The sequence below is a fragment of the Antechinus flavipes genome, chromosome 3, assembly GCF_016432865.1.
Source record: "Antechinus flavipes isolate AdamAnt ecotype Samford, QLD, Australia chromosome 3, AdamAnt_v2, whole genome shotgun sequence".
Lineage (NCBI taxonomy): Eukaryota > Metazoa > Chordata > Mammalia > Dasyuromorphia > Dasyuridae > Antechinus > Antechinus flavipes.
The window spans coordinates 266,669,709-266,684,398 of record NC_067400.1 but is presented as its reverse complement, the minus strand read 5'-3'; the positions used below and the strand labels follow the sequence as shown (position 1 = coordinate 266,684,398).

General features: G+C 32.8%; 1 protein-coding gene across 1 annotated transcript in view; it reads right to left on the bottom strand.

Moving 5' to 3' along the window:
* Window positions 1–1,042: 1,042 nt before the first annotated feature.
* The window catches only part of CFAP47 (cilia and flagella associated protein 47), a 141,997-nt gene continuing 128,349 nt past the window's right edge, over window positions 1,043–14,690 (bottom strand). Inside the window, exons 25-27 of the mRNA XM_051990592.1 lie at window positions 10,345–10,504; window positions 1,274–1,372; window positions 1,043–1,185 (exon numbers count right to left, since the gene is read on the bottom strand). Of these exons, the coding sequence (XP_051846552.1) occupies window positions 1,043–1,185; window positions 1,274–1,372; window positions 10,345–10,504 (402 nt within the window). The remainder of the gene's footprint in view (window positions 1,186–1,273; window positions 1,373–10,344; window positions 10,505–14,690) is intronic.

Below are 14,690 nucleotides of genomic sequence, written 5' to 3'. Positions count from 1 at the left end.
AAAAGCCCACTTCTAGGTGAATACATATTTGTTCAATCTGATTCTGATAATTTGTGATGATATACAATAAAGGACTTCATCCCATGGCTCTCCACTTCAAAGCATTTTGATATATTCTGTGATTATTTCTTATCCTTGGTGAAGAAAAAGTCTTGTAGTTGGTAGCCTTGCCAGATACTAGGGCATATAAGATTCCAAAGTAGAAATTTATTCTCTTTTCTACTTTTCTGGACATTAGGTATAAAGATGATTTTGAATTTTTAAAAGTTAGAGGATGGAAGTTTGATGTCCTCCTCTCAGCTCTGCCCAATCAGCCTGTGGGATCATGGCTATATCTGAAACAAGATTTTATTATCTCATCTTTCCTTTGTTACAGGACTTTGTAAGATTGTGACAGGTCAGAAAAACTACCAGATATCTCAAGTTCAAACCTGGTAAGGAGGAAGCCCGGAGAAGCAATCTGCTTGACCCCGTCCATGAGTTGGGCATCCCAACAATGAAATCTTATGTAGAAGCAAGGGAATAACTCTATCCATTAGGTAAATGAGCTATATGGCATTCAGAACTAATTGTGGGGTAAATGTAGCAGTAGCAATTACTTTAAGTGACCCTACTCTCTTCAGAGGGCAAGGATAAGAAAATTGTGACCTGGTTGAGGAGAGAATTTTTTTTAATTCATTTCCATTATAACTTCTCAATATACATTCTTTTGTGAAAGTAATCCATTGTTAATTGATGTTAACTGGCTAATTGGTATATTGAGGGGATAACTAGTTAATTGATAGAGAGCTGCTTATTCCTGGCATTACTGATATTGAAGAGATATCAACCCACACTGGTAATGGATATGGAAGAATGCAATTGAATGAGGTCTTGAGCCAATAGTCTTAGAAAAAAATCATCTTAACACCTTAGTGATACTTCTAGAACCCTGAGGGGATGATATAGTTGCTCTTTGGGGACTGTGCTGAGCCAGAATTTCTGAAAAAAATATTGAATTAGTGGTTTTTCCCCCTTCAGACAACCTGAGAAGACTCAAAGATCAACCCCAGGATTGGGATTTAGCCAGTTTGTAGTGTAAACATTCCCAGGCTAGCTTCATAAAGGTAGCCAATGCAGAGCTGGATTCCTCTGGAGTCTCAGTCAGAACCACAGGTACTTTCACCTCCAGGACAGGGTCTGAGTCTGGGAAGAATGAGAAAATATCTGCTGATTACAAACACCAGAGATATGCTACAGAGATGTAGCCTTAGGCAACAAGGACCCAGCACACCTGCTGATTGCAGAAACAGTTGAGAGAGGACATTGCTGGCTATGGGCACTTGCAGGAGAATAGAAGAAGTGGTTTGGTATTCCAAGTCAGAGGTGAGAGCTGAAGTGAAGCCAGAGGCACACCCAGGATTAAGGGTGCATATACTAATACTTCTCATAAAAAAAAAAAAATAAATGAACAGACAAAAGAAAAGAACTCAACATAGAAACTTACTATGGGAATCGGAAATACCGGATTCATTTCAGAGGAGTTCACTGGAGTGGAAAAAAACCTCTCCTAACCCCAAATAATAATGTTATATGGCTACCTGCCCCCCCAATTTATAAATTCAAAAAAAGACTTTAAAAATCAAATGGGACAGATTGAGAAAAAAACTTACATATATATGTATGCATATACATATACATATACATACATACATACATATATATGTATAAATATAAATAAGGAGATACAGAATCTTAAAGAAGAAAATAGTTCTTTGAAAATTAAAATTGGGCAAGATAAAGTCAATGAATTTATCAAAACCAAGAAATAACCAAAAAAAAAAGAGAGAGAGAATGAAAAAATAGAACAGAATGTGAAACATTTTAAAAGAAAATTAACAGATCTAGAGAACAGATCAAGAAGAGAAAATATGATAATATCTGGACTATCCAAAATCTGTGACCAAAAAAAAAAGAGAGAGAGAAAAGAAGGCAGAAGCAGAAGAAGTTGAAGCAGAAGCAAAAGTAGAAACAGTAGTAGTAGTAGTAGTAGTAGTAGTAGTAGTAGTAGTAGTAGAAGAAGAAGAAGAAGAATAACAACAACAACAACAACAAGAACGAGAAGAAAAAGAAAAAGAAGAAGAAGTTTGACACAATAAAGCAAGAAACAATTCCCCCAAAAAACTGTCCTGGACTGATAGAACATGAGGGGAAAGTAGAAATAAATTTTAAAAATCCATCAATCACAAGTCAAAAAGATTCTACACAGAAAACACATAGGAATATTATTACTAAATTTCAAATCCCCCAGATCAAGGAGAAAATCCTAAAATAAACAAACAAATAAGAAACAATTCAAATACGCTGGAGTTGCAATTATATTTGTACAAGATTTATCAACAGCTATAATAGATCACAGGTCCTAGAATAATATTTAAAGAACTAGGCCTGCAATCAAATATATCATATCCAGCAAAACTAAATATAATTTTAACTGGGAAAAAAAATGGACTTCAACTAACTTGCAGATTTTCAGGACTTTGTCTCAACCAAATCTGAACTCAATAGAAAATTTAACATATGAGAACAAACATCAAAGATTAATTTCAAAAGACTCGACAAAACAAATTGTTTTTTCCACTGAAATGTATACCATATGCTTATTATATACTGATATTGATTGACATATACTGATTGACAGAAGTAACTGGCTAGCTCATAAGAAAGATTGGAGCAGAGCTGAATATTATCTGACTCTACAAAGCCTGTTTAGGAAAAGGTAAAAATAGTAATTATGTAATACAAATGAGGTACAGAGGAAGAATTGACACAGGCATTAGAGAGAGAATGGTAGTTGTAAAAACCTACTCACTTTGCGAATGAGTTAAATAGGGAACAATACATATATACCATGAAGGGTATAGCATCCTCCAAAATCTATAAAGAAATAAGCCATAAACATTAGGACAAAGTGAAATATAGAAGGATGTATTGATTCATGGTAGTAGGACAAGTTCTACAGATTAGTGAAAAAGGGATAATGAATAAAGTGGGATGCAGAAGAGTATTTCGATTAAGAGGTATGGGATAAAATATATAGAGCATAATAGAATGGGATGTATGGGGAGAAAATAAGAGAGGAATTCATGGGTAAGAGAAGGAGGTTAAGTAATAGAAAGGCAAGTTATGGAATAGAATTAAAATAGAAGGGGTTAGCAAGGATATGAAGTAAGAGATATACACAAACACTGTAACAAGCACCATGAATAGGCTTTATTAGGTAAAAAAAGAGGATTAGTAATCATTGATCTCAGAAAAAGTCAAACAAAAATTCAATCAAGAAAGAAATCTACATTATATGTCAACCATGTCAACCATTGTTTTAGATAGATGTCTATATATGTGTAAAAATGAGTGTGTGTGTATGCAAATAGGGGTGTGTGTGTGTGTGTGTGTGTATAGATTTATGTGTGGGTTGGGTGTAAATGTTTGTATGTATGTATGAGAGTATATATATGTGTGTGTGTGTGTGTGTGTGTGTGTATCTGTTATCACCTGTAACTGCTTGGGAGAGGTGAAGGGGATGAAAGTGGAAAAAAAGAATAAAGTAAAAAGTGCACTGCAGAAAACAAAAGAATAACCTACAAGGAAGCAAAGAAAAAAAGACAATCATATATAATCTTTTCTATTATCATATATGCTTTCTTGAAATAGAAATTTATTGTTAACATATTATGAATCCTTGTATTCTGATGGAAGTGGATTTCTATGACAAAGAGACCTAACTGAGTTTCAATGGATAAATGATGGACAGAAACAGCTATACCCAAAGAAGGAACACTGGGAAATGAATGTGAACTATTTGCATTTTTGATTTTCTTCCCGAGTTATTTTTACCTTCTGAATCCAATTCTCCCTGTGCAACAGGAGAACTGTTCAGTTCTGCAAATATGTATTGTATCTAGGATATACTGCAACATATTTAGCATATATAGCACTGCTTGCCATCTTGGGGGGGGGGGGTGAAGGGAGGGAGGGGAAAAAAACGAAACATAAGCGAGTGCAAGGGATAATGTTGTAAAAAAAATTACCCTGGCATGGGTTCTGTCAATAAAAAGTTATTATAAAATAAAATAAAATTTAAATTTAAAAAAAAACATATTATGAATCCTCCCTGATGTTCTGCTGGCACAAGATAATATTTTGTTTTCTTTTGTTTTGTTTCAATTTTCCTGGGTTCAAATCTAGCTTCAGACAGACAAGTTGCTTATCCCTTTTTTTCTCAGTTTCCTCAGCCATAAAATGAACTGAGGAACAAAAAGACTAAACACGTCATTGTCTCAAAATGGGGTCACAGAAAGTCAAAACATGACAGAATAATAAAATTTCTGGCACCAAAGTTGATCCCCATAGATTATATCACTTTGCTGCACACACACACACACACACACACACACACACACACACACCCCACCACCACCACCACCACAGGAAAAAAAAAGAGTAAATAAAACAACTGTACTGTATTTTGTCAGTTTTGAAGTAACTAGAAAATGTCAGTAATTATTATGATGTATTAGCTAGCTAGTTATTCTCTCCCTTTACTTAAAAAAAAAAAGGGTGCTTAGACCTGAAGTAACACTTTAACCAGATCATAAATTTCTAGGATTAAATTAATGTAACTGAATATAAATAAATAATATGGGAATTATATCATTTAATTATTTCTTTTTTTTCTTCTTTTCTTCTTGCTATATATAAAAGCAATAATATACAGGCAGTTAGGTGGTTCAGTGGACAGAATAATAAGCCCGAGTCAGAAAGACTTGCATTTAAATGCAGCTTCAGACACTCACTATTTATGTGAACCTAAGTAAATCACTTAAGCTCTTTTTGCCTTGATCCACTAAAGAAAGAAATGGCAAACAATGCTGGTATCTTTGCCAAGAAAACTTCATATAGTATCACAAAAATGAGATACTGAACAATAGCAAAAGGGAGATGGGGAAAATCCAGTTAAGTTTGCTGCTCTTAGAATGAGAGACAGGAAAAAGTAATCTAAGACAAATGAAACTGGATACTAGGAAAATCCTTTTATGGGTCCAGCATATAATTGGGCATGGACCCTGATCTTGTCATCCAGGTGTGATGTTAACTCTGACTTCCTCAGAGGTCCATCTTTTTCTTCTACTACGGGATTTATTATTTCACCTCTTCAGAAACCTCTCTGTTTCTGTTATCCAGAACTTTCCTCCAGCATAAAAGAAACATTGAGATTTTCAGCTCTGAAAAAGAAAAAGGCTACCAAATCAATGAGAAGAATGTGCTGGGATTATGACCAAAGTTCTATCTGTAATTGGCTTCATGTGGTATTTTTTCTCAAGGAGCTGATAAAAGGTAAAGACCTTTTAGGGACCTCATAAGTAATGAAGTGTTATTAATTTCTCTTTATAGATACAGAACCTGAGGCAAGGTGTAAAGATGAAGTCATTTACCCAAGGAATATGTTCAGGGCTGCTACTTCTCATACACAATGAAGATAGCATATTAATATAAATCTGAGAAGAAAGGTAAAGAAAGACAAGCACATCATTCAAGGACCCAGAAGAGAAGAAACTGAGTTCTTTTGTTGTTGTTGTTGTTGTTAAATGGTTAGAATAAGTGTACAGTTTTTAAAGCTGCTAAGGAAACAAGAAAGAATTAACTAATTGAATTTTACAGCAGTGGGCTCTAATAACAATACAAATGTACACTTACTTAGTAGTCAATTGAATAGGCTATCTGGGACCAGTATAGGAAGTTGAAAAATACAGCCTCATGTGAATGTGAAACTTTTGAAGCTGAGAGATCTTAAAGTACCCGAGAGAAACAAAGGAAAATAATGGGGTTTCAAAAGTAAAAGCAAAGTTGCTTGAATAGTGTGTTTGCTTTTTTTGTTGTTGTCATGTTACTGAAATGATGTCCTTTAAACTTATTAATCATTTGCACTAAAGAAGATATAATTTGATTGTGGTTAAGATTTTAACAAATGTAAATGAGGAAATAAGAAAATTCCTTCTAAAAATACATTTTATTAACAACGTTACTTGGATATAAATACTATATGAAGTAGTGAATATCAATTTTAAATCAAAAGGTCAGAAAAGAAGCTATGTGACTCTGAACACAAAGACTCCCCTTATCCCAGATCTCTTACAATACTTTGTATTTTTCTAATGTACTTATTATATATGATACTGTTTTATAGTTGATTATATATGTGTAGAGGCAGATAAACTGTATAATATAGTGTTAAAAAATGCTTGACCCTGGGCAGTCACTTCATTTGCAAACGCCCTAGTACTACTCTGCATTTCTTTACATTGCCAGGCTCTCCTAATTCCCAGGGCTTCAGAGAATCCTCTGACCATTGACTTTTGCAATGCATAAATCAACCTTACCCAGCTTACCTCGTTCTGAGGTCTTCAGAGGTCTCTGGCTACAGTTTCACAAACTGTAGTTTTAAACTGGTAGTGTACTCAAGAACAGCCATGTGCAAACTTAAAGTCATTTATTTCCTTGTTCACATTCTGCCCTAACCTAATTAAACTTGAAGCTAGGAGCCCCTTAAATTAAGGTCTGCCTCTGACACAAACTATGTGACTCTGGGCAAGTCTCCTCAAGAATTCTAGTCAACTCTAATACTGCATAAAGAAGATAATGACCTGCATTGATGGAGGGATTGTTCTCACCTAAGAGTACCTGCCAGGGAAGCCTGCAAATCCTTCATAGTAGTGGGGGCAGATCACATCACCACCCTTTATCTTCTCTCCAGGAACTCCTCAGAAGCCAGAGTCCAGCATGGATCCAGGGTCTGAATTTCAATTTCATTCCAAGGCCTCCAATGCTCCAAAAATCATTCTCAATCATTTCCATCTCTAATATCAGTGAGATGGGTTTCTTGGGCTCCATAGAAATGACATTCTCTTTTGCCAAGAGGCTAAATCTCAAGGAGAGACCTTACATAATATGATCATCTTCCTCCCTCAATTCTCTTCTCTCAAACAAAAGATATTCTGCCTCGACTCATTTGTCTATAGTTAGCATATTCTCATCCCTTTATGATATGATCATCTCAATGATTCTGAACCCCCATTTATCAAGATATAAATTCTATTAGACATCCCCAACTATGATTTCATATTCCCATCCCCCTCAATGTCTACAAAACTACTTATTCTTTTAACACTCTCGGGGATGTTTATTCCCTCATTAACAACATCTTCTACCATTTACCTAGATAAATTCCAAGTAGGTACATAACAGACAAAAAGAGCAATCCCATTATCAAATAAAATGTGTATTAAAATTGCTTTCATAACTATTAATAAGAGAGCAGGTCCTAACCAAAAGAGACATAAGACAAAATAGACTATTTTGTTTACATAAAATTTGAAAGGTTTCTGCACAAATAATACCAAAGCAGCTAAAATTAGAAGGGAAATAAATGGAGAAAATCTTTGCAACATATTTTTCTGAAAAAAGGTTTCACTTCCAAAATATATAACTAACTGATGGAAATGTATATGAATAAACAGTTTTCAAAGAAAGAGTAATTCTTTCTAGAGCAATATTTAAATTTTAAACTTTCCAACTCAATAATAATTAGAAGAATGCAAAAAAGCAACTCAATGATTCTACCTCACATTCATCAGATGGTCGGTCAAAAAATAAAAATAAAAAGGAAAATAACAGATGTTCAATAAATTGTGTGGGAAACCAAGGCATATTAATAAATTATTGGTGAGTTGTGAATTGATCTAACATTTTGGAAAGCGTTTCAAAACAGTACCCCAAAAGTTATTGTACTGTGCAAATGTTGACCTGGAAATACCACTAATAGAACTATGCTCCAAAGACATTAAAAAAAAAAAAAAAAGGACCCATATTTACAAAAAAATATTTGTAATTACTCTTTTTGAAGAGCAAAGAACTTGATATTGAGGGGTTGTCTATACATTTTGGAATGGCTAAACAAACTACATTAGAGAAATATAATGGAATACCATTCTTTTTTATTAAAGCTTTTTCTTTTTCAAAACATATGCGTGGTCAATTCTTTAACAATAGCCCTTTCAAAACTTTGTGTTCCAATTTTATTACTTTCCCTCATACCCTCCCCTAGATGGCATGTGGCATACCATTCTTATGTAAAAAATTATTAAGACAATGACTTCAGGGTTGGGGGAGAAGCTTGAAAGATATTTATGAATTGTTGCAGACTAAATTAATCAAAACCAGGAAAATGATTTATAATATAAAAACATTGCAGAGGCCAATAACTTTGAAAAGAATTAAGAGTTCTGAACAATGATTCGCATAATTAAAAATGCTATATATTTACTGACAAAGAAGTCTCACAGTGTATAATATACATAGCTATATACAGGGCTGCCCCCAAAAAAGTCTTAAAATATAAATTAAAACAGAGAATATCTGAAATTCTTAGTTCTATTTTAAATTTTAATAGCTCAGTATTTTGGATAGAATCAATGCAGTAATTTGTTTCATTTGATTATGAATATTTGCAACATTTCTAACAGAGCTTCATTTTTTATTAAAGGGGACAGGATGATAGAAAAAAATAATTTTTATTGTTCTGAAAAATTAAATTTTAAAGAAGAAAATTGGTCTAGGACACTGAGGAAAGGAGAGCTAAGTAGGTAGGTTAATCTTGTAGTAGAACAACAATTGGTCAGAAGAAAAAAGAAAGAGGGAAGAATATCCTTGAAAAGAGAATTCAAAAGTAAATCTTCAACAATTATTAATATATTTACTGATGCAAAGAACAGGATTGGAAGAATATTTTTTAAAAAATTAGTCTATTGTATCAGAATCTCCCTAACAAACAGTCCTGAAATTCAATAATTCAAATCCATGATAAAACCCAGGACAATTTGAAATATTTTCCTTTATCTAATTCTATAGCGTACATAGAACTAGCCTATAATAAAAATGTGCTCAATTGAATTGATGAAAATAATCAATATTGTTGGAAGTGAACATTTCCAAGACTAAAGAACTTTAAAGAATGCAATCAAAATTCCAACTTTATTACTAAAGTATATGGCTATAACAAAGAAAATAATGCAATAAACAGGTAAATACTATTCTCTTAAGTGAATATTACTAGCTTTGAGAGGATAATTATAATAATAAATAAAGAAATAATAAAGAAATAAAGAGGATAATAATAATCCTTTGAGAGGATAATTAAATAGCCACTTCCCTAGGTCCTGTATGTGAATAAGCTGGTCAAATCTAGATATTTCAAGCAGAATAGTCTGAGGCAGGAAACTATATATTAAAAAAAAACATATTTCCAAAGATATTCCAAATAATCTGAAAAAAATAAATTAAATATAGTATCATAACAACCATTACTTATGTCCATTCGTGTAGAAAAACATAGTAACACAAATAATAAGACACTTGAATATATAGAGATTGAATGCAATAAACAGAATTACCAAAACCATTTGGGTGATTTCTTCTAAAATTTTAAAACAAACTTTACATATTTGGGGATTAATAAAACAATGTTAAGTCTGTACTGTATTCATTAATTAATAAACTATTATCCTTATTGTTGATTATATTTATTTGGTTCAAATTTACTTTTCAGAATTTTTTTCCTTTTTCTTAACTTTCACCCTGAGAAACTTCAGTCCTCAGCCTTTCCTCTCATTGGTGACTACCTCCCTATACCAAAAGTTGTAGGAAGGGCTTCAGCAAATCTTCACCTCACTCATTCTCGGCTATAGAACTTGTTTAACTCACTAAATAATTGCCATCCATTGCTTCTTTCCCCCTTCCCCTCTATTCTCCTGTTCTCTTTTGCATATTATATTCTCTTGAATGTAAACTTCTTGAGGATAGAGAACATGTTGTTTGCTTTTATTTGTCTTTTCAATGTTTAGTACAGTTCCTAGCTCATTGTCAGCTTCTAATAAATGTTATAAATATTAATAAAAACTATCTACACTGTATTTTTCTATTAACTTCATTTAAAATGGAGGCTCTTTTAATTATTGAAAAGTAGGGTCACAGCTATATAGCTGAAAAGGAGCCCAGATGTCATTAAATCCAAAGCCTTCCTTTTATAAAGAAACCACATAGTTTAATATAGACAAAGGCCCCTCAACAGTTAAATGATTCCACCAAAGTTACATAAGTAGTAAGTTACAGATACCAAATTCAAACCTAGACTCTCTGACCCAAGTTCACCACTTTCTTCCTTCCCACATTGCTTATCTAAGCTCTAAGAACAGATAAAATATCATATAATGCTAAAGAAATGCCAACGACAAAGGAAGAATTACTTACTTGAACAGAAATTTATGAAAATGCTAGTTGTTTCACCTGGTACAAGGGAACCACAAAGTTCACTGAATGAAAAAGTGCCATCTTTTACTCTTTTGCCTGAATGACCAATATCCAAAATCCATGATACCTCTTGTTTTGAGACGCTAGTCAGGTTAAGAACCTGTAACAGCATAAATAATTAAAGAAATTATATTTAAAAAAGAAGATAAACAATTGTTATAGTAATTCTCAGTTTTCTGTATATTATTTTTTAATCCTCCAGATTGGAAGTTATATAGTTGCATGTACATGAAGAATAAGAGAAAGGATTGACAAATTATTCTTTCTAGAGATTTATAATTTCTAAGTTTACAATTATCAAAATAAAAGTTATAAATTATGTAGAGCTTTATAAAGCTTACAAAATTCATTCCTGTGAAATACATAGTCTTCATTTCAGAGGTTCCTTACATCTTTTGAAGGATGAAGTTATCATCGAGGCAAATCAAGCTATTCTTCTCTTAGGCAGAGAGAGTACTCTAATATTTTAATTATAGCCAAACTAGACATTCCTCTGCAACCTGCTCTCTCCTGTTTACTGTCCTTTGCTTACTGTGAGTCTGTACCTCTGTAAATAGGGAAAATTTTAAGAAATTTGGGCTCTTGGTCAATTTTCTATCTAAATTATATTTATGTAGTAAGAAAAGTATCTGTTTTATGTAAATGGGGTTGGTCCTTTAAGCTAGAGCGCTGTCACTAATGGGCCCTACAAAACTTCCAAGTGTATATCAGATATCAGCATCAGATTAAAACTTTATTGAGAAACATTCAATAAAATAAGTCTCATCTATATGAAATATATACAAAGATACCTATGCATTCATCAAGAGTATTTTAGTGAAACTATAAGACAATTAACAAGCTTTCCAAGATTATTTTCAAAATTTGACCAAATCTTTATGATCACATAAACATAATTAAAAGTCTGGGGAATAAAATAGTCATCTGGCTTTAATGAATACACATACACATACACACACACACACACACACACACACACACACACAGTATTCGACTGCATAGAACAAAATACTGTTTAAAAACTCTCCTCAGGAAAAATATATACCAAGCAAAGATTAAAATTATACAAAACTCTGTAACAGATGCAACTATGAAGATAACTAACTTCAATAATCTGGTAAGTATTGACATTAAGTAAGGTATCAAGCAGGGAGGCAGCTGCTCAGCTAATATGTTTTCGTTATCAGGGAAGATGTTCTACACAGAATTCAAACAAAAGAAAGTTTGTTAATGATAATAAGGTTTTTCAAAAGCTCTTTTTTTTTATAGATGAGGCCATATTAATTGTAACAAATCCTGAAACTCTACAAAATTTCCCCAGAGCTCTCCATAGCATCAGGAAATATATTGGTCTAACCACCTGCACTAGAAAAGCAGATGAAAAATGAGTATTACAGATTGCATTATGTAGCTGAATAGTCGCTCAAGTTAGTCCAAAAATATGTAAATTTTGGATAGGCATCAAACTGAGTTGAGCTCAAAATTGAGAAGAAAAAAGAGATAGGGTTGACTGAATTTAGGAAACTTAACTATGTTCTCAAAGATCCCAAATTGCTCATTGCTGAAAAAAAGTATCAGTACCCTGCCAGTGAAGCTCTAAATGAAACCATAATTCAGACATAAAATAATATCATAAACAAATTTGAGGAATAAGGAAGAAATTGCCTTTCAGAGCAATCTAAAGGAAAACAGTTTACAGCCAAACAATGGATAGAGATGATCTCAAAACATAAACTGGACACTTTTGATGATATAAAGTTAAATATTTAAACAAAAGAAATTCAGCTAAAATCAAAAGGGAAGCAAATTAAATGGGAAAACTCTTTGAAGCAAGTTTCTCTCATAGAGTCTCATCTCCATGATTTATAAGAACCTGATACAAATGTATGAATGATTTCTCCAAATGAAAAATAGTCAAAGTATATGAACAAATAGTTTTCAAAGGAAGACATCCAAACTATCAACAACCAAATGAAAAAACTATTTAAATTATCAATAAAGAGAGGTAAATTAAAGTTTCTCTGAAGTTCTGGTTTATATCCATTAGTATTGCAAAACTGATTTTTAAAAAGGAAAATGACAAGTATTAAAGTGGTTATGAGGGAAAACAAATTATAAATTATTGGAGGGACTGTAAATTGATATAGCCATTTAGCAATTTGGAAATAATCCTCCAAGAAATCATTGGAAGAAAGTCTAAATCCTTTAGAACTCTTATTCATCTGACTCTTTCTGTGAAGAAAATATTATGGTTAAAGTGATGCCAGAATTAGACTCCTCACTCATGCTTGAGGAAAGTCTAAATTGAAAGAGTTATAGTTCTTATTCCTACAATTATTATATGTTAATTTACCTTTGCAAAAAGACCTGAAATGACTGGTTACACATTTGGACAAACACAATTTGAATAGATATCACAAATGGAAAGAAGAGATATTTTCCATCTTTGTGATCTAGTTACTCTGGGACCTAATCCATCAATATAACTAAAAACAAGACTTTCTTCCAATGGTACCAATTTAAACTTGGAAGTAGAGTGAAGGTGTATTTTTCAAATACTGAATTCAGCAATAGAGTATACATTTGATAAAGTTCAGATATAGAGATGACTTCTCAATTTCAAAGTTCTGTATAATTTAAAACATTTAACATATTTTGCTCTATATTAAATTATCTCAGTTCTTCTCTCCCATATATTATTCTTTCCTGAAGTATATAGATTTACTTATTGTCTGGGTTTTAAGAAAGAAAGAAAGAAAAAACATTGCAAATGTTACCCCAAAATACCCTTTTTCTTTGATATTTAAAAGGATGTGTAATCTCACAATTGTTTTAATCTCTTGAACAGTGCTCATCACAAACCATGTTTTTAATAAATTTTTTAAAAAATACGTAGAAGTCATCAAACATTTTTCCAAAGTCAGCCAATCCACTATCCCAATATTTGATGCAGGGTCCAAGTTCATCAAAAACTAAAGTGTTTATTCAAGATTTATGTCCTGAGGAGTTAAATCAAGATGAGAGAATAAAGGTGTCACAATTGCCAAATTTGACCCAAAACTTCTCCTAAAATATTAACCTCACTACCCACTTTATGCTTATGATATTTTTAAAATCTGAATTAACAATTGTCTAGTATATAATAATGTTTTTTGTTGTTCTTGTTGAGTGGTTTTTTAGTCTTGTCCAATTCCTCATTATAATTTGATTTGGGATTTTCTTGGCAAATGATATTAAAGTGGCTTGCCATTTCCTTCTCCAGCTCATTTTACAGATAAGGAAACTGAGGCAAACAAGGTTAGGTGACTTGCCCAGAATAACACAACAATAAGTGTCTGAGGCCAGAATTGAACTCAGGAAGATGAATCTTGCATTGAGCACCTAGCTGTCCACAATAATTTTAATATATGCCTATGACATTTACAAAAACAGACTAAGAATTAAACTTGTGATTTCATGAGTTCAGGGAGCTTCCAGTGAGGGATTTCCCCTAACAGTACATGCCAGGATCTTCTCTGCAATTTAGATTATTAGAACTGCCTATAACTCTTGAAAAGTACAGTGACTTATCCAGCATCAGACATGAAACTATCCTACCTACAATAAGAGAGACAGAGGCATTGGTCTGAGTCAATGGCACTTTACAAAAAGGTCCATGGTCCCCTCCAATGAAGTAGACCTCAAAACTGCCTCATGATCTGAAACGTTTCCTCTTTCCAGGATCCTATAGAACTAGATGTCCAGTCATTCCAGAACTATTCTAAATACAGAATAATTCCATTGATTGACATGTGATGCATAAGCTAAAATAAGCAATATGTCACTGGGGTTACAATTTGTGTAGAGCAAGAAATAGAAATATCTCCATATGAGATGAACAGGCTTCTTCTTAATTTGGACAGGAGGAAATGATAAATGCTGTCATAGTCAGTGATTTAAGAGGTCATAAGACAGTCATCTATTCCCACTGGACAAGTGATTGAATATACTTTTTGTGTATTCAGAAACATTTTGAAGGACCATTTAGTTGCTGCCTCTGTGAATCTGAGCTTGGTCAGCATCATAAGGCAAACAAGAGTGTAGAGTTTTTAGTTAACTACCTATAGCTAAGCAAGTAAACTTAGACTCTACAGCTCACAGCTCTGGGGTTTTATATACAGAAGCTTGATATAATTCTACAAAATTGATTAATAGTGATTTGAATAGAGTAGGGCTACAAAATGAATTACTTCTCTCATATAGCTGGTATATGTCAAGAGATTGGATATGAATCCAAACCTTTCTAG